Below are 24,552 nucleotides of genomic sequence, written 5' to 3' on the forward strand. Positions count from 1 at the left end.
GTCAGAAAAGATCTCATGATGCTGTACAGTTCCACAGCACTGCAAATTGTATTACATGATGCTGAGCTTCTTAATTGATTAGATAGTATAGTGCATTTGTTTTGCATGTGCTGTATGCATGTGCGTATAGGTCGATGGTTTACCTTCCATGAATGTTTTTTCCCCAATCCCATTGCAGCCTGCCGGTTCACTCCCACCGCCACCGCCACGGAGCGTCTTGCTTCGCGCACGCGCCTGTGTGGGGTGCGGGAGCGCGCAGCCAGCCAGCAGTCTCATCGCCGCTGAGTGACTGAGGTGAGGAGCGAGCGAACAAACAGACGCGGATGATGCATTTTTTGCTCGCTTTTCGCATAACTCGGGCACCTTCCGTGCCTCAACATCGGCCTTGTGGGGAAGACGACGCTGATCGGGTGTTCGATACTCTTCGATAATCTTCTACCAGACGGTCTTCTCCGTCGCTTAGGAAGACAAAGAGGAGTCCGGCGGAGGTAATGTGTGTCGTCTCCAGGGGTCCTCCATCATTTTTACAGCGGCCCGACCCCTTTTGCCCACTTTGGACTGTTGGACAGACGCCGGGCAGGAAGCCACTTCTTGTGAGGAAATGAACAGCTCTTGTGGAGAGTGAGCGGCTGCACGGAAGCATTGAGCGTGTTGTCAAAGGTGAGAATCAGCTCCACACTATGACAGTTTAATGATAAAATGCTTTTTTTCCCTAGGTGACCATGGTGATTATTAATTACCACAACAATTGTTGTAACAGTTGCAAATAGGTTCGAGTCCAAACAGGTGGTGTCCTGCATGAAATGCGAAGACACGTGAACGCAGCATTCCTGCATACAAAGCTAATCTGACCTATTTGGCTGATTGAATTAAAATCGATTTTTGTCGGATGCGAGATGAAAAATGACCCATTTGAGAGGTGAAATAACACACTGACAGCATACCATCCGTTAGTGTACCGTGCTGGGTCCAAGACGACAATCGCACGTTTGATAGTTGTGGGAAAACACTCCATCTGAAACAAATAAGCCAGATAAGTGACCTTTCGTCACAGGGCTGTTCTCTTGGAAGGCAATGTGCTCCCACATGCAAATGTATTCATTTCTTATGTTGTTACAATCAAGGTTTAAATTGTTTTTATTTGAAGTGTGACAGGTTTCTTTTCAACACTCAGCATGCAAGCACACTGCCATATGTTTTGTGTCTGAATAAGGACAGGTTCGTGACAACCATAAAGAATAACTATATGTAGTCAGGCTAACCTGAGAGGGAATTTTAAACTTGACTCTGCTGATTTACTACAGCATTGTTAGCCATGAGAAAAATAGTTGATATACATCGATGCATCGTCAAAGTACTGATTTAGTGTATTTTTTGTATTTGTTTTTTTCTGGAGAGCCCTGACCAGTGTCACCGTGCGTCTTCTTTATTTACTGAACAAAATGAGCATTCGAAAAATATATACATTTGACACTGGCATAATGATTCTTATGATTATGGTCAAATTCAATGCACTCCCCACCCCTCCTGTCAACACACTTGACATCCCTTTTACTTTACCGTCACACTGCGCATGAAATCACTCAGTTCCGGAGCGGGTGGAATGATTTGGGCGGAAGAATTAGATAATAAATGGTAACTCAGTGGTGCTAATGTGAATCAACTTTTCCAACCCTTCAGGGGACGATTTACAAACTTATAGTGCTACTGTAGACTTTTGGGGCCTCTGAGACTCACTCCAGAACAGATGTTTCCCCAAATTCAGACTGGAAATAAATCTTGCCCAATTGTATTGAGCGCTTGTGGAGCATTCATGTATGTGTCGGTTGTCACAAACGTATTTAGGTAGTTTTGTTAGCAAACCCCAGTTTCTACAGTGTACCTTTTGGCTTTGACACGCAATATGGCAGCGGATCTTCGCCCAGCCTAGCTGCCAAGTCATTGCAACTAAGCAGTGGCTCTTGCTCTTGCACCAAGCCTAGCAAGCAGCTCATCAGCCTGTCTGCAGTCTGCACAAATGAACACATTATTGCCTCCTCCTCATTTGCAGGAGGGTTTTAAGATCCAAAACGTCTACTGCTCTGCATTGCATGTTCTTGTTGACTAAGTGCATCATTAGGCCTGTTATTTTATCACGATGAAAATGTAAAGCAAAAGTGTCGACGCGTCGGCAACTATAGCATGGGACATTCATGTCAGTGCAGAGGCCATTAGTGCACTCCAGATAGAGCGGATGCCATGTGGCCACGCAGGCTAGAGATCATGTGACGCAGGCGCCTCCGCCACCAAGCTCAGTGTTTCACGGGGCACGTGTGACATTTTGTGTCTTTTTGTGTTCATGCTGTGCTTTCCTTCACTTGAACATGTAGGCAACAATTCACATGGAGTTTTCTTGCATGAAAGAGTTTGTTTTCATTGCCGTTTGTTAAAAGTGTAAATATATCTTAACTCATTCGCTGGAATCCAACCATTTAGTACCACCAACGAATATACAGTATTTGTCCAGTACTTGAGTTCAACAGGAATGCGTGGCAGAGCGTCAGGACGAGCTTGTCTGTGAAATTCAGATGTATGAACCATTACAACGACTAACAGATCCCTACTTGGCTTTCGGGTTGGGATCCGCACAGCTTGCGAGTACAAGATAAAACAAGAGCGAATCGCAGCTTGTCATGCCGATTGTGCGAGAAACAGCAACGCACTGCAAGTCTGTCAACTTTAGGCACCGCACACTTGAACAGAGTAAGTTCATGCATGGTACAAAGGGAACACGTGTCATGGAATTTGCTAGAAAGTCTGTGTCACGAATGTGAGAAAAGATGACACAGTTCATGAAGTGATCATGGAGTAAAAATGCTACACTCGTTCTTTGCAGTGTTTTGGTCATGCTCAATGCTCTATATAATGATTATTTTCCCCCCCATCAAGCCCCTTTTCAGTCTTTGTAATTTTGTTGTTTGAGACGCCATCACACAAAAAAAAGTGTCAAAGTCATTCTTCAGCTTGACATCAATCCAAACGAGTGTTTTTCTTGGACATCCGTAGGGAGTCTACTACGCCTTCCTAGGATTGTCTTGCATATAGTTTTGAAGGGTTCTTCTGGAACACTCACTCTGCAGGTCCGTCCTCGAGGCCATCTAGACCACTTCTTCAAAATGATTCCCCTCGATGAGTCCCTTGAGCTTAGAAAACGGGGGGGGGGGGGGGGGGGGGGGGGATATCACGGGTCAGTTGAGTCGGGAGATTGCTCCAGCACAGCAACCAGGAACTGTCAGATGATTAGGGCATTGCAAGTGATGGATGTTGTTATGGTAGTATGAGTTGTCTTGCTACATCTCTCACCTCTTCCCATGCACTGAAAGAAGCAAAGCGTAACTGTCTCAGCAGATGTGCTGCTTTATCATCTGACCCACATTGCTTTGAAAAATCGTTTGTGACATGAGGCTTTAGTTGTCAGCAAACAATTTCAATGATGAACACCCATTATGTTTGAGTTTGAAATTTCTCAATACGTTCCTTATTTTCTCAGTTAATATTTCTGACATCTGCAGGAGGTGTACATCTATGAATATGCACAGTCTGATGCTGAATCTGGTTCAGATTTTCCAGCCCAGTTGGAGATCTGTGCTCAACTGCGTGCTATTCTTGTTTCCTAGCCTGTGGTGGTGGCAATGATGATAATAAGGCACAGTACATGTTTTTCTAAATAACAGACTTGGAGAGATTCTAATGGTGAGAATGGCCAGTTCGTGTTGAGACAACACCCCCCTCCTGCCATACGGCTAACAGTGATCCTGCCTCACTCTTAGCTTGAGGTAGCTTTACATAAACAGGAAGAAAGCCTCGGGTTACGTGATGGAAAATTCAGCGACTTCCTCTAAGAAGCTGTTGACCGTAACAAAGTGTTTACAACTGTCCCAGAGGGATAGCGACCACCATATTGTATTCTGGCATGCGTTTATAATACACTATTAGGAGAATGTCATCTTGCACCTTTGTCTTGTCTTCACATAAAAAGCCATAAAAGAACTTGGAAAATAGCAGCTATTAAAACAAACAAAGGATGGAAGCTGCACATAAGCAGATTCTTCACACTGATTGCCTTTAAACTAGTCTCATAGCCAATAAAGTCAATAAAAGACAAAATGATCTCGCTAACACTCTTGAGGCCATTATGTTCATTGCAGAGTAGAAACAAGCACAGGCATTTAAATTCAAAGGGAAGCATACCTTTGTGTACAATATCGCTGATATTTCCTCTCGATCATTTAATCAGGACGCATGTTTCACTTAATGATACGTTCATCAATAATTTGAATCAAATGTTGGCAGTATGGGAACATCCACTGCATCATATCTGATGAATTAGTTGAAGATTTTTGCTCGCAGGACCTACATTTTGTATAGTGAGCAAAGTGGGACAAAAGATTAGGTCATGTTTAAGCTTTCAGGTATGAGTGCCTCAATTTCATATTCAAAAACGTGTCTACCTCTGAAACAAGGTATATGTCATATTTTTACTTTTGAACTAACACCTTGGTGAAGTGTTGAATAATGAGAACAGCATCTCTGTCATTGCCATGGTGAATACCTGCCGTAGTAGTCCAACATATTAGTAGAGCAGCCAGGGCGCCACTCATGTTGCATTAGCGTTAGCATCAATGCCAGCATTTCTGTCCTCTTGTGTTTAGGGCTTGCTCAAAGTTGATGCAACATTACTTATTCACAACACGAGATTGTCACACGCTGACTAACGTTTGTTAGTGTTTAGGAAGTACATTCACTCGCTTGCTGAATTAGGCTATTATATGGACCAAGGAAAAGGAATACAGCAAACCGAATGTGGTTTGCCTTTCCTCAAGAGTGGAAAGACATGATGGCCTTTACTCCAAATGACAAGATGACATCATGGAGAAATACACACTCTAATGACAGTCCGTTGCCCATGGGACTGAAGCAAGCATCTCCAGCTGCCAAAGAAGGATAATAATAATTAATGTTGTGATTTTCCGAACTATGTTATGTAAGTAGGTCACTTGTATACATGAAACTGTGTTTCTTTGTTTCAGCCTCAAAGGGGTGATGCAGTTAATAAGAATCCTAACGATGCTTAATTACACGTGAGCCTGATCAGGGCCACCTTGAATGGAAGATTAAGTCAAGAAATCTTGAAGTACCATTTTGTGCAAACTGTAGGGAGTAACATTTGCACAAAATCTTGCCCCTCGCCCTTGTTAATGTTTTTGCGGAGACAGTTGGCTAACGAGCAGGTCCTGCACATGATTGGTTATGCATGAAGGCATCGCTGCTGGACTCTGATAACAAGCTAATGAGCAGCAGATTGATTGTGTGGTGACCTCCGAGGGCCGACCTAATCCCTTCTCCTGTGAAGGAGAGCTCCTCTGTGTCTGTGTGTGTGGCTGACACTATGCACCACATGAAAACTTGTAATCCCGCCCTACTTCTTAGGCACTGAAGCATCATACTCTTAAATAGTTGCTAATTATTCTCGATACAGGCACAAGATGACCACTGGATATTTAGCTTCTGACAGCTGGCAACACTGCAATGTTTTTCAATGTCTATTAAATCAATGTAAAACACATCGAAACGGTGTCAAAACCAACCAGACCAAGTGAAATGACAAAAAGAAGAATGTGTCGTTACTTCTCTATTCGTTGGCGTCTGCAGAATTCTCGTATCGCCAAATCATCTCCAAAAATGGCAGTTTTGTTCATCCGATCAAATTGCGTCATTAAAAAGAGTGAGCCATTTTTAACACTTTAGATTGGTCAATAATTTGTAAAAGTAACACCCACATGTCTGGACTGACCAATAAAATGGAATTCTGAAAAAATACCAAATTCACCAAAATGTGACTGAGGTTTTAGCCCGACACCATCTTTATACGGGATTTCCGATCTGTGGTCTCTATTTCATGTTCTTTTCGTCTCTATTTTTGTCAGGAATAATTGTCATTTCTTAGCAAACTGTAGCCATCAGAGCTAATTGAAGAAATGCACTTGTTCTGCTACCACATCTCAAACAAAGCGCCCCATATGTCATGTTGACAAGTGGGTTGCCCCAGCGTATTTCATCAGGTCTAAACATAAATTATTTAAAGTGACTTTTCTCTGAAGTGATTCTTTGCAAAGACGGTCTGTTCTCAGTCACTCCATGCGGCTCTGTTATCATTCAGCTTCTTGAAGTTGGAGAGAGAAAATGTTTGAAAAAGAGGCTATCAGTCAAGACTTTAAAGTTCTTCTTCTAGCTCCACAAGTCATTGCATGCACTTACTGAGGACTTGAAGTCGAGATGCCATCAAGTCAAACAGTTCATCTTGTGATGGTGCAGTTTGGAACGGTAAAGGCTGATGTTGTTAGTGCTTCTGGGCTATATGGTGATTGTAAGTGTCAGCCATGTCACAGTCGTAGTACCGATCCACAATGATGCTGACAAAAAATTGTAGCCTCTTTAACCTGGAGGAATTTTCGATACTTTTGCTGTAACTGCTCGTGTGCTGCTCAGACAACAGAAATCCTGCACCTGGTTCAAGCTGTGGGAGAGCAGCTCAGAGCCTCACAACCAGCTGGGGAGTCCTGGATCAAAGCTGGGATTTTTGTTTTTTATATCCCCTGCCTGGTTTGATGTTTTGAATGCTTTGTGATAGTTTTGTAACATTGATGTGTGTGTTTGCTTTGATCGTCTCTATAGGGAATATTGATAGTCTTTTTTTGATCATCGTTTGTTAGAACTTTCGGTTTTGTGTGTACTTTGAGTCCCAGTAGTCCATCCATCCATCCATTTTCTGTACCGCTTAGTCCCCACGGGGGTCGCGGGCGTGCTGGAGCCTATCCCAGCCGTCACCGGGCAGTAGGCGGGGGACACCCTGAACCGGTTGCCAGCCAATCGCAGGGCACACAGAGACAAACAACCATACGCACTCGCACTCACACCTAGGGACAATTTGGAGTGCTCAATCGTCCTACCAAGCATGTTTTTGGGATGTGGGAGGAAACCGGAGTGCCCGGAGAAAACCCACGCGGGCCCGGGGAGAACATGCAAACTCCACACAGGGAGAGCCGGAGGTGGAATCGAACCCGCACCCTCCTAACTGTGAGGCGGACGTGCTACCCAGTGCGTCACCGAGCCGCCGAGTCCCAGTAGTGTTCTACTTAAAATTCTTGAAAAGAAAGAAAGGTTTTTCTGAGAAGAGTTAATTGAGTACGGCTTCTGTTAACAGGCTGCACATTTGTTTTATTTGCTAAAAGGCAGTTTGAAGTAACTACGATATCACTTCAACTTGTAGGCTTTGCAAACTTCTCTTAAAGACTTCCGATTTGGAGCCACAGTAGGTTGAGCTGTGATTGTATTTATTATTGGCCAAATAAAAGAGGGTCTCTTTTTTTGTGAACTGTCACTGCAATGTGAAGGAGCAAATTGTAATTGATTATTTGTATAATTGTGCTTACCGTAATTTTCGGACTAAAAGTCGCTCCGGAATATAGGTCGCATTAGCCATAAAATGCACAATAACGTGAAAAAAAACATATATAAGTCGCTCCGGAGTATAAGTCGCATTTTGGGTGGAAATTTATTCGACAAAACCCAACACCAAGAACAGACATGAACGAGCAACAACAGGCTAAACGATAGGTATGCTAACGTGACATAAACACAAACGAAGAGCTGAGAACGGGCCTGACGTAACATTCAGAGTTATTAAAAAAAACTATTACATAAATAACACGTTTATAAAACCACCTGTGTCACTCCAATTCATTAAATCCATCGATCGTCCTTCGTCAACAATGGGTGCGCGCCGCTGACGGCGCTTGCACTTCAAAATATTCCACAGGCCCATATAACGATATATAAATTATATATCAAATAACTATTATACAAGCAATAATATTATCAAACCATCTGTTCACTCTAAATCATTAAATCCATCGATCAAATTCCTCGTCCTTTGTCAACAACGCCGCGCGTGCGCCCTGACGTCCGCCTCGTCGTTATTCCACAGATCTAGTATATAACTATATTGTAGCGTTAACAAAGTACAAGACGTAGGTTTGGTAAACGGCTCTTTATTTAACAAAACAAACTTCCAGCCACGGAGGTGGAAGAGAGATCCATAGAATAGGACCGGGCGTGCGTAAAAGCCATGACCGAGCCCCATCCACCGTCCCCGGACAGCCACCCGGCCGAGCGCCGGCCCCCGACTTCTATCCACGGAGGTCAAAGAGAGCGCCATAATAGTTTTTCAAACCTTCTGTGTCACTCCAAATCCTTAAATCCTTCAAACTCTTTGTCCTCCGTGTCACTTAGAAACAAAGCCGCTAATGATGCCGGTAGTACGTGGGGCCCTTCGTCATCTTCGTCATCCCGTGATCAATCTTTGTCCTTTTTGTAAACAACCGCCGCGCCGCGCTGCTGACGTCACTTGAAATTAAAATTTCAGTAATCCCTTGCTACATCGCGGTTTGTTTATCGCGGTTTCACTTTTCTTTTTTTTTTAAATTTTTGAAAAAATTCACATATAAGTCGCTCCTCATTATAAGTCGCCCCCCCACCCAAACTATGAAAAGAAAACGCGACTTATAGTCCGAAAATTACGGTAATTGGTTTTTGACATGACCATTTATTTTCTCACTTTTGTGAACATCCATCCATCCAGCCTTCTATTTTGTTCATTACCTTTCCCATTCAAGGTCAAAGGATGACATTGGGTAGAAGGTAGACACCTTGGACCGGTCGCCAGTTGAGGCAGACAACCATTTTTACACTCGCAGTCACTAAACCCATGCTACCTGCTTGCACGGACGGAAGTCTGGCAAATGATCAACTACTGTACACCATCAATGACTCTTCTGCAAACACTGTTTGTGGCACTGATGATGCTGCTGATGAGGTCATTTCAGTGTCCCCTCTCAGGGGTACTGCCCCGTAGCCCGCAGCACATGAGTGTTTGGACAAGGCAAAAGACGGAGAATGAATGTGACAACATGCCCTGGCTGTGTGGCAAGCATTTTTCACCCCACAGTGGGAGGGACAGCATTCTATATCTTCTGGTGTTGGGGAGTAAATAGAGTTGTAAAAGTAGACCTTCACCAGCAGTGATATTTACAGTACGTGCATATTTTCTGTAGCTTGTTGTGACATTTTATTCTGTTTGACTATGCTCCACCCACATCCATAGCTCACAGTTATTTTCATTAATGCTTTAATATCTGTTATTTAGCTGTGCAAAAAAACAGGAGTAAAATAAAAATGTGGCCAGTTTGCACAAGGAAAGATTTGTTTTTTGTACCCTAGGTATTTTTTGCCTGCTAGATCAAAGACGCACTTTCACTAACTATGTTGTTATTCCTACAATCACTTTATTTGTTGATGTACCTCTATGCCATTCACATGTCTTAAACAAAATGTAACAAAGGAGGGAACAAACTGTTTGGTCTGTGTTAGCAGAAACATTAGCATAAAACAAACCCTCTATTGGATCCAACTTCTTAGGTTGGTCCAATTTTTAACCCAAAGTTTTACGAGTGTATTGATGCCTGTTTAACATAAGCCAGTCTCATCCCAGTTATGAGGTTGTGTATACTTCATCCACATGATGGTCACTGGCTGTCACTTGCTTTTCTATCTTTGGCACACAAAGCGCTTCTCTCTGTTTACTTATTCATCTACTGATGACACACCATCAGGAGAAACAGCAGGTTCAGTGTCTTGCTCGAGGACACGTTGACATGGTCACAGTGGCTGGGGATCAAACCGCCAACTGGGAGATGACCACTCTACCACTGATCCACGTCACTCTCAGTTTATTACTATATCTCTGAAAGATATTTTTTTACAGGTTAGAGGTCACCTTAATAGTGTGAAAGGTTTTCACAAAACCCTGGCATTTAAACAGAGTCTGTGGACTTTTTATGTCCTCTGCTGCAGTGGCATCTTAGTTGCTTGCGTCTCTTTTCAAATCACTGTTCTGTCTGAAGTGCGACCAGTGAATGACTTTCTGTATGAACTGTAATCAAGTGTGATTATTCACATAATTAGTTGACGTGGAGGAAGGATTATGTCTGATGAAGGCTTATTTTCAATGGGACTGACTAATGGCATTTGATTACATCAGCACACCACCACCTCTGTTTCTGATTACCAGGCAACCGGCCCGGATCTGCCACCCTCTTCCACTCGTGGCCCCACTGCCGTGTCCTCGCCCCGCTGTGGCCTTCCCATGTAGGATGCCTGCCTCGTCCGACGCCCTGCGCCCCCTCCTGCCCGTCACCACCTCCTCCTCCTCCTTGCGTGCGCCCGCTTTTGCCAACAGTTCATTGCGGCCCCCGAGGCTGTGCCCCGCCCCTCTCCAACATGGCGGATGACATCATCAACGCCAACACGTTGGCTTGGCTGGTCTGCTCGGGCGTGTCCATCCTGGCCAACACGTGGAGCATCCTCAGCGTCAGCGCAAAGCAGAAGAAGTGGAAGCCGCTCGAGTTCCTCATCTGCACGCTGGCTGGGACGCACATCCTCAACATGGCCATCCCCATCACAATGTACTGTGTCATAACGCTGCGCCGTCAGCACTCCAACTATGAATGGAACGAGGGCTTGTGTAAGGTGTTTGTGTCCACCTTCTACACCCTCACGCTGGTCACCTGCTTCTCCGTCACATCGCTTTCTTATCACCGCATGTGGATGGTACGCTGGCCTGTCAACTACAGGTGAGACCCTAGCTCTTTTGATATTCTACTTTAAACAAATAAAACAAAAAAATCAAGATACGTCCCAAATTCGGCACACTGCGGGAACTGCTTTTCACATTTAAAAAAAAAAGCTAGTTTCCTAACAACTGCACATTTTTCCCACAAAATAAATTTAAAAAGCCACTTGTAGATGTGTGTGAATCAAGTTTTACAGCCAGCCTCGGAATTTAATGAATCATACATCTTTGATACTTGTGCACTCATTATCTGGTTGTGCATCATGGGTGGGTCAAAAATATGGACAGGAAAGTTCTCGTAGACTCAAAGTGTGCAACCTCAGGCATGCGAAATAAAAAAGTTGAATGTTGGAATATACTCCTTAACGAGTAATCTCACATGGGTAGAGAGTGTGTATTAGGTGACACTTGTCTCCAGCCAATGCTTCTGTTTGAGCTCACACCACGGAAGAATATTCCACAAGGAGCATCTGCCAGCTCTGGCTTTCAGCTACATTTGGCTCCAAACAAGAAATGATATTAACAAAGTGACACTGAATATGGAAAATTCCTGTTAGCAGACAACATGATCTAGCAGTAACACAGTTTGGCCTTGCAAGACTCTCGAGACATCTGCTATTCACACATAGCTGCTTGCTTTGCAATAAGATTTTGACACTATTTTTATCTCGGATGCATGATGGCCATTTTTGGACAGTAGGAATCTAATTTGTTTACATTAGGCTAAATGTATAACTATTTGTTACACAACATCTTTTCTTTAGATGGGTTATCAAAAGATACCTTTTATGTGTTTTAACAATGATAGTTGCGTCACAGTATAATACTTTTTGCTCTTATATAATTATTATGCCATTGCTGCAGCTCACCTTGAGGCACTCCTCAAAGGTCTTTGGTTTTCTGCAGACCATCTGCTAAATGATGACGATTTACATTCTCATTCTGTGGTCAACAAGAGCACACTTTACCCAAGCCGACAAACACAGCATCCATAAACTGAAAAAAAGAGTTTTGCAGAACGACAAATTTGTCACGTGAAAATAGTGCAGTGATACGTGGTGATGATCAAGACATCTCATCGTTACTCCAATGCTGAGAAACAAAGAATGTGTGTGCTTCCAGGACATAATAAGCATAAGACAGATAGATGCTCGCCGTTAACTCGAGTCCTTTTTGTGTGTCAAATTTCAAAAACATTCATTTGAACTTTTACAATGTGTTCATTTCTGTGAGTGTACTTTGCAATGGTGTGCATTGGACAACTGTGTCATCAAAAATGTTGGTTACCTTGTTCAGTCAAAAGAGGAACAGCTCACTCGATGGAACGGGGCTGTTCTATATCACTGTGAACTACAAAAATAAACATTGTTTAATTATTAAATTATGAATTGCTTACTGTTCAAACCTGGACATTTAAGTCAACATAATGTTGGATACAATTCTTACATTTGAGTTTGGAAATGTAGTTAATCTTGTGGCCAGCTGGTATATTGTAAGTTTTATGCTTTTGTTACATTCCACCTTTCATTTCCTTTCTAATTGTCATTGTACTCGCCAGTTCATTTCAATTTTCAGTTACTTTATGACAACAGCAAAAACGCCATGTAAATGCTGTTCGTTTTTCATTCCAATGGTTCCATTTTGCCCTGCTGAGCTAGCATGGCTGCCTTGTTTCTGACATTAACACACACTGAAGGCCTGAATAATGAATTTCAACCTTGTAGTTGGGCTGCTGCTCTCTCACAGCATCCACTGCCCTTTGCGAAGCTCATTCACGCAATAGATTCAAGCTGCTTAGTGATGCAATCTCACTGCTACATGAACTGGAGGCATATTGAGGAAAGGCTAGTGTTATTGCTCAAAGGGACAAGAAGACCTCCTTGTCTTTGTACAAAGCAGCAGAGGCCCTTCATTTTGCAATCATGTATAAAAAAACAAAAACCTTTCAAATGGATTAGGACATGGTAACATGATAATAAAAGATTTGATTGTGGCACACTTATTTATATATATATATATATAATCAAATAAAATGTTGTCACCGTTAAAAATGCATTTAATTTGACCAAGTCCGTAAGCATTTAAATGTCAGTCCACCCAGAGCGCGTATATTACATAAAAGTACAAACATTTTTCTTGCCCTCCTGGCAGTTAAAATCAGAGGATGATGTTAATGTTTGTCAATTGTGGGCATGTGAAGCCCTTTGCGACTTTTCTTTGATTAAGTTCTATATCCAGGAAAATAATTTGACTTGACTTTGACTTTTTCCTATTCCAAATCGTACGTTTGTGTTTCCAGGCTAAGCAACACCAAGAAGCAGGCGGTGCACACAGTGATGGGGATCTGGATGGTCTCTTTCATCCTGTCCACTCTTCCAGCAGTGGGCTGGCACGACACCATCGACCGCTTCTATACTTCTGACTGTCGATTTATTGTGACAGAGATTGGCCTGGGGTTTGGGGTTTGCTTCCTGCTCTTGATTGGAGGTAGCGTGACTATGGGTGTGATCTGCATCGGCATTGCTCTCTTCCAGACCTTCTCCATTCAGGCAGGCCACAAAGCGGACAAGAACAAGTTTAACGTCCCCACCATTGTGGTGGAGGACGCCCAGGGCAAGCGCAGATCCTCCATTGACGGGTCAGAACCTCTTAAGACTTCGCTGCAGATCACTTACCTGATCAGCGGTATTGTCTTCATCTATGACTTTCTCACCGGCTTCCCAATACTGGTGAGTTCACCGCATTTGCTTATAAAACTTATTTTTGATCTTCAGCAAAACATTATGTGATGTACATAGGTGCTTTGTGATGCGACTTTTAATTTGTTTTGCGACCATGTTAGGATTGAAAGCACCTAGTGTGTATCCAAAATCATCACTCCCCATTGAAATGACGTGGAATCAATTCAATCCGTTTCAGCTCCTACAAATCATAAATTCCTTTTCATTTTTTTTTCATGAGGAAAAATGTACTCAACATGTTTGTAATTTTTAAAAACCCACACACCAATCACATTTGTTCTTCATTGTTCTTCAATTTATTACAGCAAATATCCTTTTTCTGTCTAACCAATCAAACTGACTGCAGAATGATGATCAAATGATATGATGTTGAAATTGCCCTTTTCCATTTCACCATCTCGTCATTGCTCATTGTTTGCAGTTTGCTTGGAAAGACATTAAACAGGACGACCTGATGGTGCTGTGGCGCCATGCCACGCTGCTTTATTATTTACATAAACCTAAATGCTCATCCGAAAGTAGGCCAGACTCAGTGCTTATGGATGATGTGTATTTTTCCATGAAGTCATATCTGTGTGAGTGTGTGGGCCCATCAAAGGGAGAAAAGGTTAGTTCGGAAGGCAGGGATGGCTGTAGTATCAAGTCACTCTCCACAACTTCAACAAGAGTCCTTGAAGCTCCTTGTCAACGAATTTCAACATGTACCCATTTGGCTTGCAAATTCCAGCCTCGGGCCCTCATTCATTTTTTAGAACCCAAATCATCGTGTTTCCGAGAGCATGGAGCCAGCTTAAGACTGCTTACATGTAATACTAAAAGCCAGACCTGTAAGCCTGTATTCAGCAAATGTTCTGCGACTCCGGAATATTCTACCGTTTAATGATGATCAAACATTGGTAAAAGATGCATTAAAAAAATGCAAGAAGCTGCTTGAAAATATTATCTGCATTGCTATTAGTTTGTATACAGCTGCAATAATGAATCAATCATAATGATCTAAAAAATCGATATTCAAAAGTTTTTATTGATATTTGAATTTTGTAAAAAATATAATATATCAGAACACCGGCAAGTTCATTTTTGTAGGTTGAATTGAATCACTTTTTGCTGTTTTGTTCATGTGCTGTGTGTGCAGTCCTCTTGCTTGGTTTGAGAAAGGTCTGTTTATACAGTGTGTCCTAAATAGAGGGGGGTCATAGTGATTATATTTAGTGACACAAAGAACAAAACCACCAAATGTAATGAGCCATTTAAATGCATAGGAATAACAAACACACGAATAAATGTTCTCAGATGCTCATTTACATTTGTGTGATGATTCACACACTCAGCAATAGATTTGTAGTGGGAGCAAAATTGGATTTCATGTTTGGTAGAGCCATAAAGATTCAAAAGAAAACAGCATTTTTTTTAATAGCACACCCTCAGACAAGTATATATACTTTTTGCCAGTGTGCTCAAACACAAAATTTTGAAATAAAGTGTTGGCTTCACCCTGAGTCAAATAAATTATACCAATACACATCTGATCCTGCTGAAAAGCATCATAAATAATCATAAAGAAAAGTAATATATAAATAGATATAAAGTCTGCTTCACAGTCCAAACTCTCAAAGCACCCTTGTCATAAGCACTCATAATAATAAACTTAGGGATGCAAGTAATTGTTTGTGATTTATGTGCACATTGATTTTATGAAACATGATTTCAAATTCCACGAGGCAGTTCATGTTTATGCATCTATCCACTTCCTATTTCACTTCTCCTCATTGTGGTCGTGGGTGAGCTGGCCCCTATCCCAGCTGGGCTCCAGCAAGACAAAAAACACCATTTGTGCTCACGTTCACGCCTATTCGAGTACTTACTAGTTTCTTGAATGTGGTTGGAAGTTGGCGGACCCTGAGAAAACATATGCGAGCATGGGGGTAACATAAAAACTCAACAAAGGAAGGCTGGATCCTGGATTTGAAATTTCAGAATTGTGAGGCAGTGTGCTAGCCAATTTAAACAAAAAAACACTGTCACCTCGCAGTCCATGATTTTTTAAGTGATACAATGCTGTGTTATGTCAAAAATGGAATTGAAACTTTGTTTACTTTATATTTAATGAAAACAAACAAACAAACAAACAAATAAATAACATCATGTGGTCTGACTGACTTTGAACCTGAACTAATTTCTTTTTCTTTTAATTTCTTTTTGGATTGTGATAAGTGGCTTTTTATTGCTAATGATTATATACTAATATTCTGAATACAAAAAATCTATTTTTAATGCCCTCCAACAGTCATATGGTAAACGTGTGTTTTTTGTTTTATGGTCTCCACAGGTGGTGAGCTTTGCCAGTCTGAAGTTCGACCGCTCTTACAACTGGATGGTTGTGTGTGTGCTTTGGTGCTCCATTGTGCAGTCCATCTTGCTGCCCATGTTCCTTTGGGCTTGTGACCGCTATCGGGCCGACATCCGCATGGTGTGGGACAAGTGCGTGGCCATCATGTCCAATGACGAGGTGGACGAGGGTAAGTTCCCCCCACATTCAGGTGTCCTCTCTTTTTCCCCCAACCTAACTTCCCAGCATCCTTTGTCACTCCCTTCTCTTGACCCAAAGACATCAATGTGGTGGATGATTTCTGTTTCTAAAGGCCCTCTGAACCTTGGACCACGCCCAATGTGTCACTTGTAGATCTTTTTGTTCTTCTTTTTTTACATGGCCATGGAGAAGATTATGCAAAACCTTTTTCACTATTTTTGTCAGCCAATGTTTTGTTTCTATTTTGCTTATGTTTTATTGCTTGGTCCATTCTTTTTCCCCCCCTTTCCTTGGTGTCCTTACAGGTTGGTGAGGATAGGGGTTAGAGCACCACCTTTGTGGATGGAGATTGATAAAAAACAGATGTAATAATTTACATGTGATCATTTAAATTCAATTTGGATTAAAACGTACATTTAACTTTGGGGCTCTCATGCTGTTAACTATTGTAGTTTTTTGCATACAGCGGAGTTTGATGAGTAGTATTGTAGACAAAGAAGTGAGAAGCAAGCTCATGTTGGATGTTTAGCTTGCATTAACACACAGCCATCGCACTTTCTGTACATGGAACCAAAAGCAAGACCTTAGTGACGGTTGTTCCTAGAAATTTAAAGACCTCTAAAGATAAACTCCATCTGACTTGACGAGGCCAAGAGGAACATCAGTTTATGAAAAGCCAATCAAGCTAATGGTACTGTTTTGCTGCTTATACATCCTTAATATTTAACGAGAATTGGAATACCAAAATATATTTTGGGGATTTATTCCCATGAAGTCAAATGTTATCACGTGACCTCCAATATTAAGGGTCTATTTATCAAGCATCTGTGGTCACTACGATGCCCTACTTAAATTTGCTTCTCCATATACATGAGCACCATGTGAAAAAAAGTGACTGATTGTTACTCAAAGGCCAAATTTACCTCGCAGCTCTTTATTCACTCCGTTGCTTTTAAAACGAGTTATTTTGGCTCATAACAACGGGACGATAAAATAAAATGTTTGCCATTTATTTGGACCAGAAAACTAGGAAGCAGAAAATCACTTTGATGCCATCATTATGGTCATATTACCCTCAAGTACAGCGTTGCCCTATGTTCTGGCGATTATTCAAATTTGATTTGATATTCCGACTGACACGTAGCAGAATCAGGCTGAGATTATAGGGTCATATTATTATAATAATAAAAAAGAAAACAGTTGTTGGACATGATCATGTGGACTAACAACATATGCATATTAATATTTTGTCTTATGGTTTAAGAGGATCTGCATCCCACACAACTCTCCCCCCCTTGCCCTTACTCCTTTCACCTTTTAAACATGTTGAGCCTCCTGGTGTCAGTCATCAGAAGTGCATGTTGTCCAGTTAGAGGTCATGTACCAACAGCAACACGGGGTAGCCAATATTTTGTGTGATAATTAACACCTCCAGTTCTCTGCTTTCTTTTTCCAGAGGGCTTGCCATGTATAACTCATCACAGTTGTATGTATAAGGATTTTCCCTTTTTTTTTTAAATTTTTTTTTTTTAACTAAGCTGCTGACTTGCATGCCCACCTGCCTGTGCAAAAAAAAAAAAAATGCTATCGTCCATCCCTTTGGCAAAGTTTTCCCTCAAATGCAGCATTTTACAGCCAAGCTCAACACATCCTAAATTAACTCCAATGTTCTAATTGGGGTATTTTTCTCTGGTTTGTGTTGATTCCTGCATTCAAAAAGTGAAAGAGCAAGTTGTTCTGAGCTAAAGTCAGTCCCGCAGGACAAAGTTAAAACAAAAGGCAAACCAAATCAGAAAGCAATTGAACTTGTCACTATTTTCTATTCGTCTGTCTGTCTGTCTGTCTTGTGAATCCGTTGCTATCTAACCCTGACGCTCGTGCTTTTCTGCACTTTGTAGAAAACAGCCAAGATGGAGGAATTCATGTCGACTTAATATATGACAGACCATATGACTATAGCTCAGCGCCTGAAATTGTGACCGTAGACCGTAATGCCAAGTATGAGTTCTCAACCTTAGAAAGGGGGGTCCCGCAAGGGTATCCAATGAGGGAACAGCAGGAAGATAAAATGCAGTATTTGCAGGTATATTCTTTTATTGATTTTCTTCATTTCTTTTTACTTGATCACAATACCTATTTTGAATGACACTTCATTGCTAATGTGCATGGTCAAATGGCATTGCGGGCCTTTAACAGACATTGTGATGCTATCAGATATATACCATGTGATTTGTGTGCGTGCGTGCGTGTGCTTTTTACCTGATTCCGAAATCTATCCCGGATGCCCAATGTTTAGTAAATAAGACCATTGGCACTCCCAGATTGAAAGGTGTTTGAACAGTGATGCCTTTATGCACCACCACAATTGATTTGAAACGAAATAATCAAGATGAGCTTAAGCATAAACCTTTAGCTTTCATTTGAAATATTTCATCAAATGATGACATTTACCATTCAGGATGTAGTGTACTCCCACTCATTCAAAAGGAAGCAGATACCATTTTTTTGAGTTAGGGTTAATCCTGAGCTGGCAGCTACTGATAGATCAATGCATTCTAATGCAAAACAATAGCTTTTTCAAAAATTAACTGGTCAACAATACAGGAACAGCTCAAAGAGCACCACATTAAAGGGTCGAACCGACTCGTGGACAAGTGAACTTTAGTCCTTCACATAAATGTATAACAGTAGCAAAAGCGAGAGTCTTCATCTATGTATGTTTGCATGGCTGAAAATGCAAAAATAAAGTGGTTGGCTAAGCCCTTAGGGCTTAGCTTGACTAACTTTCTCTATCCCGATCACTGCTTGTCTTATAGCTCAATTGAAATAATAATATGAATGCATCAGATTTATATGACGCTTTCTTTGGGCACACAATTACAACTACAATTAGCCTAACGGCAAGTTGTATTTTTTAATCATTTATTTTCATTGTTTTTATGCCGGTCAGTTGAAATGTGTGGCATCTGTCAAGCTAGACGAGCATTCCACTTCATCTGACTTCACATCCAAGTGTTGAAAAGTATGTGTAATTCGAATGTCCAACTACTTATAAGCCCCAGAAAATTGATATAATATGTCTGTCCTTCATGAAAGCTAAATGCTGAATACATTTTGGTTGTTTTATTTCAAATCAATTCTGGTGGTCTATTATAAACCAACAAACAAACAATCCATGCTTCTTTTCAGATGGAATACAGCCTTCTAGGGCAACTCAACAACTACTGATCATCTTTTTTTTTTAATTCCATAATAAATTATTTAGACAAACTTGTAATACTGGTCTTGTATATACAATACATTAGAGTTGCTCTGAGGAGATATGTTGGGCAAACTTGAACTGATGAAATTCACTTGCTGAGCCTGGCCTGGAAGACTGTTGATGATGTAACTAGAGAGAAAAGTTATGCATCTATTTTTTTTTTCTTTCCCATTTTTACAATTGCATCTCTTTGTCAATTTAACTTGACAGGGGCTTTAGTTCCGGTCTGCAGTCCCAGCAATGTACTTTTACTAGGGTCACTTGATTATTAGATAGCAAAAGAAATTGACCTTGAGGACATCTTCATTGAATGAAACAGAGATGCATACAGTAGCCATCACTTCAGCCATACTTCTCCCATTGTTTGTGTCTCAAGGCTCCCATTTAAACATAAGATGATAAATGCATGAGTAGCACCACCGTCCTTAAGTAGCACATTCAGATAATCTGCTTTTTGCCTTCAGTTTAACCTTGATTGTATAATAAAGCCTCTGTGGCTTTTTTTTTTTTAGTATTATTTTGTTCGTACCCCCCCTCACGTGTCCTGCATTTCACATCACTTGTCATGCTTGTGCTGCCCTCTGCTGTGGAATCCCTCACAGTGCTACTGTATCGTCTGCTGTCTCACTTTTTCTCTGAATTTCACGAAAAAGCCACGACAAGGGTGAAGGCTGACGTGAACCTTGTGACTATGACGTCAGCTTGACAAACACCCACCTTCTCTCGCATAAGTTATCAGGGCAAAATCGAATGTGAGTACATTATGTTAGAAGATACACAATTGCTATACAGTTTATAAATCCTGATCCACCGCGATGTGATGAAAAGGTGTACAAACTAATCACATCCATTGCGAGAGGCTCTATGAACAGTTCTTGGTAACGTTGCTTGGTATCAGAGAAGCATCAATTTACTGTTGAAAAGAAATATAATGTAATTAGATTAGATGTTTTTATATTTCAGTTTTAATATCAATGCTAAGTATGGGCTGAATGTGTAGAGTCATAATGTATTAGATCTCTATTAGTGTTTCCCAACATTTATGCCTATTAACCCAGAATATTTTACAAAAGATTCACCAGCACAGCACCAGACAAAAATGTCGCAACAAATATAGGCCAATGTGTACAAAGCTGATATTGTGTTGAATGAATGCCAACAGGTGGTTTGCACACTCTGCCATCTCGTGGACGCACATTTAATCTTCACCGTATGTTGCTGGCACTTGTAAGAACGTCACCTAATCATCTTACTGGTGTGCAGTCCATAAATGAAGGATATGTTTTAAATGCATTTATTCAATATCCTTGATTTCCAGCTCAAGTTTATACTAGAAGGCCAAAATTGGTATTAGTGGTAAAAAATAAATACCACTAATCAATACAAGGCGCACTTTGCTTATGTGTCCTTTAGGTATTCTTTTAATGCACTGCAATGTGTCATGAGTGACAACAAAAAGTACCTTCAGACAAATTGTATTTGTTTTTGTTGCTGTTGTTAATACACCACCCCTTTAAAACTTTTATATTTGAGCCTCTGATGAGGCGATCATACATTTATTGGGGTTCAGAGTCAAAACGGAAGGAAACCATGACTGCGATGTGGGCCGCAACAAAAATGAGGTTGACACCCCTGCTCTAAGGTCTTTGCGAAACAAATACCTGACTATTGCCGCTTGACTGCGGGCAGTCTGTAGCCACACATAAAGCACTTTTTTTTTCTCCATGTTTTGCGTCCAGGTGCCCCCTACAAGAAGATACTCCCACGACGAAACCGACATGTGGACCAACGACCGGATACACCCCTCCTACCTTCACCGCTGGGGCTCCAGCGAGGACATGATAGTGAGTGGCCGCTACAGCTCCACCTTGCCGCGCCGCGAGAGGCGCAGGAACAGCCTGGTCTCCTACCACGAGGAGAGCCACCATCATCATCATCAGCAGCACCAGCAGCACCTTCATCGCAAGCGGCGGCGCTCTGAGGACACGTACTCTCTCAAGCACCTGCCGCGCGTGGCGTGCGGTGTCTACGACTACCGCGACGACAATCCGCGTTGCTTCAGCCGCGACGAGGTCATCAACTTTATCGACGAGACGCCGCTGCCGAGCCCCAGAAACAGCCCGCGGCGCGCGTCCTGCACCGTTGCCCTCATCCCCGACGTGTACGAGCGCCACGCCGTCATCCTGCCTCACTTTGCGCTCACAGACTTCGAACGCGAGCCTCACGCGCTCAGGCGTCTTTCGGAACACAAAAGCTCGCCCGATGGGACGAGCTGTCACGGGAGGTCCGGGAAAGGGGGCCGGGAGGTAGGCTCGCCTGCGAGGCTCACCCGACGGACTCCCCCACCTGCTTGTAGGTCCAAGGCGCGTGCAGCGGACGACTGGTCCCTGCGCAGGCAGCCGAGCTTGGGGGACAGCAAAGGAGGCACAAACAGTTTTGTAAGAACACCCTCGGCATCCTCTTCGGGATATATCACCTTTCACTCAGATTCCGGTGGCTCTGCTTCCTGAAACAACATTTCCCTATAAATTGTGACTTTGTCTTTGGTTTCATCGCGGCCACTCCCTTTTTGAAATTTGTGCAATGACTGTTTAACCCTCCTGTTGGACCTGTTTCATTGGTCCACCAAAAAATGTTCGTGGGTCTATATGACCAGCTGCATGTTTAAACCTTAACAAAATAATTAAAACACACACACACACACACACTTTTGCACACTGACTTCAACTTTAGTGCACAACAACTAAGAAATTGTGACCATGTTTAACTCTTCACCCCGGTCAAAATAATGACTCCAGCCTTTGGTAAAAGTCTTCTGAAGTGCCACAGCTATCCAACTAGGAAAAAAATCCAGCATTTCTTTTTTGTGCCATGACTTTTTCTGTTGTTTGAATGGCAACAGGTTTAACATATCTCTTACTATCTAGTGGAAGAGCATTTTATTGTTCTGCCTGGAACAATATGCATTCATATATTGATGAATTCTAATTGACAGCAAATCGGGAATTAAACCACAGCACAGTGACTCCAAACACCCTGCAGTTGATCTCTGTGTACTCATTACACTTTTTTTTTATGTAAACAGGAACACATTTGATGACATTTAACCTCAACAGCTTAAACCTTTTCCAACTGCAACATTAGCTACTTTTTTAATAAAGCAGGACATGGACAAGTACAAAAGTAACTATTTGTATGCTGTAAAAACACAAAAATGGCATTTGTTACCGCTTTGGCCCCATCTGAAGAGAATGTTGTTTCAAAATTGTCAGTATTTTTTGTGCCACACTGACATTCAAATGATTCATCACGATTACTGTTCTACCAATAGCATGTCTGTCAGTATTGACAAGGCATTGATTTGCCTAGAGCATGAGACAATTACACTCCTTGCCCCTCAGCTTATATCGTCTGAGTGGGAACCCAAATCCTCTACCCATTGTATTATGTAACATGCCCCCCCATTTTACAATGAATAAAGACTTCAAAACAATGGACGCTTATTAACAATATTTGGCTCGCTTTCATGGGCCATAAAAAAAAAACAATTGAGTGGAAGGCCTTGAGTTTGACACCGGTGGTTCACACAACCAAATCTTGAAAAATCTTAGATCCATACATAAACATAAGTCCAAGAGGCAGATGAAGTTTTTTCCCTTTTGAATTGTCCATAGGTTTAATCTTTTATGGAATATAACAGGAGGGTTAACAATCCATCTGCACATGCTGTATCTACTCATGTGTGATTGTGAAACCGGTGGCTCTTCACCTTTCACATTCCAGAAGCTTCATTGAGGACATGTTTTGTTCCAGCACTTACCACATATGTGAATTCTTTCAAGATGACATACACATCTTCTTTATGCTCTTTGATGTTGTTACCTGTAAAATGCTGAAGATATACGGTACATCGAGGAGCTGGACATTCTGGAGATTTTTTTTTCTTGTATTACTGTACTCCAGCTTTTGTTCCCGGATAGATTGTTTCCTGCTCATATGCCTGCACATAATAAGTTCTCCAGATTCATTCTGCTAATGATGTCCAACTTGTTCCCAAACTGTACAAAAGCATTTTTCAAGTTAAGTAAGAGTGGTGGTCCCAAACTCTGTCAATGATGTTGGATGTGATGCCATCAAAGGTGAGGGCCCAAAATTCCTTATTATAAAAGGGAAGCCAACTTTTAAATCAGGTTGGGAAGGTGCCGCCATTTACAAGAGGGAATTACATTTTACACTTGTGTATCGTGCACTAATAATTCATTTCCATGTGAAAGGTTTGAAAAATAAAAAGGTCAAACAGCACAGTCGAAACTATAGCAATGAAAAGCCAATCATTGGAATTACCGAAGGTATAGGAAATGACGGTTGGAAAAGAAGTTTTATAACAACATATGGAAAGGTAATGAATATCAAGAGTTACATTAAACCTTTATCCAATGGTTGTACGTTTGTCCATCTTCTGTTTCAATTATCGGTTTTCTTGTTTCCTATATTAGTGCACATTTGTCATTGCATTATCGAATCACATTCCTCTTTGGTAAATGTTTGACTTTCTATTGTATTTACAATCTGAATATAGAATTTTGTATCATATTCAAAGATTCATGAGCCAATGAATGATGTTTATGTTATGAGTTCCTGGACGATGACTTTGTTTGAAAAAGGTTGTGACTGATTAAATTTACAAGATTCAACAGTCTTTTTTTACTTGCATCCCTTCAACTCCTTTAAGCACAACGATCAACTGAGTTAGCGTAGCGGTTTTAAATCAAGGTTTCAGTAGGATTAAGGGTTCAAATTTCTGACAAGGTTATGAGTTGAAAGTAGAGTTCAAGTCCAGGTTTAGTTAAACGTAGGGGTTTCAAGCAAGGATTAGAATTTAAAAATTGGGTTCCAAGCCTGGGTTTGGGTTTTTCAGGGATATAGTTTCATATTAGAGTTCAAGTCAGGGTTAAGATTGAAAATTAGGCTTTCAAACAAGGTATTGGGTTTAATGAGATTATGGTTTAAAAATAGGGTATCAAGTCCATGTTAAAGCTTAAAGGATAACATTTTAATTGGGGAGTTTTAAGCCAGGATTATGGTTTGAAAGTCAAATTATAAGTGTGGTTTAGAATTTTAAATTTCGTTAAGGTATTTATTGAGTAAATGTGTATTGTCTGAAGTAACGTCGGCCATCAGTAGCAGAGTGGCGCAGCGGAAGCGTGCTGGGCCCATAACCCAGAGGTCGATGGATCGAAACCATCCTCTGCTAGTTGAGTTTTAATACATTTTACTGCATGTCTTCTGG

At 41.4% G+C, this 24,552-nt stretch overlaps 1 protein-coding gene across 1 annotated transcript; it reads left to right on the plus strand.

Annotated features, from left to right (window-relative positions):
- The first annotated feature begins 230 nt into the window (after positions 1–230).
- Positions 231–22,369, plus strand: LOC119115528 (probable G-protein coupled receptor 153). Its single transcript, XM_037240110.1, has 6 exons — positions 231–660; positions 10,169–10,730; positions 13,029–13,458; positions 15,800–15,989; positions 17,899–18,083; positions 21,002–22,369. The coding sequence occupies exons 2-6, from the start codon at positions 10,378–10,380 to the stop codon at positions 21,770–21,772; spliced, it is 1,929 nt and encodes a 642-aa protein (XP_037096005.1). The 5' UTR covers positions 231–660; positions 10,169–10,377; the 3' UTR covers positions 21,773–22,369.
- Positions 22,370–24,552: the final 2,183 nt, after the last annotated feature.

This window comes from Syngnathus acus, chromosome 2, assembly GCF_901709675.1.
Source record: "Syngnathus acus chromosome 2, fSynAcu1.2, whole genome shotgun sequence".
NCBI classification, from domain to species: Eukaryota; Metazoa; Chordata; class Actinopteri; order Syngnathiformes; family Syngnathidae; genus Syngnathus; species Syngnathus acus.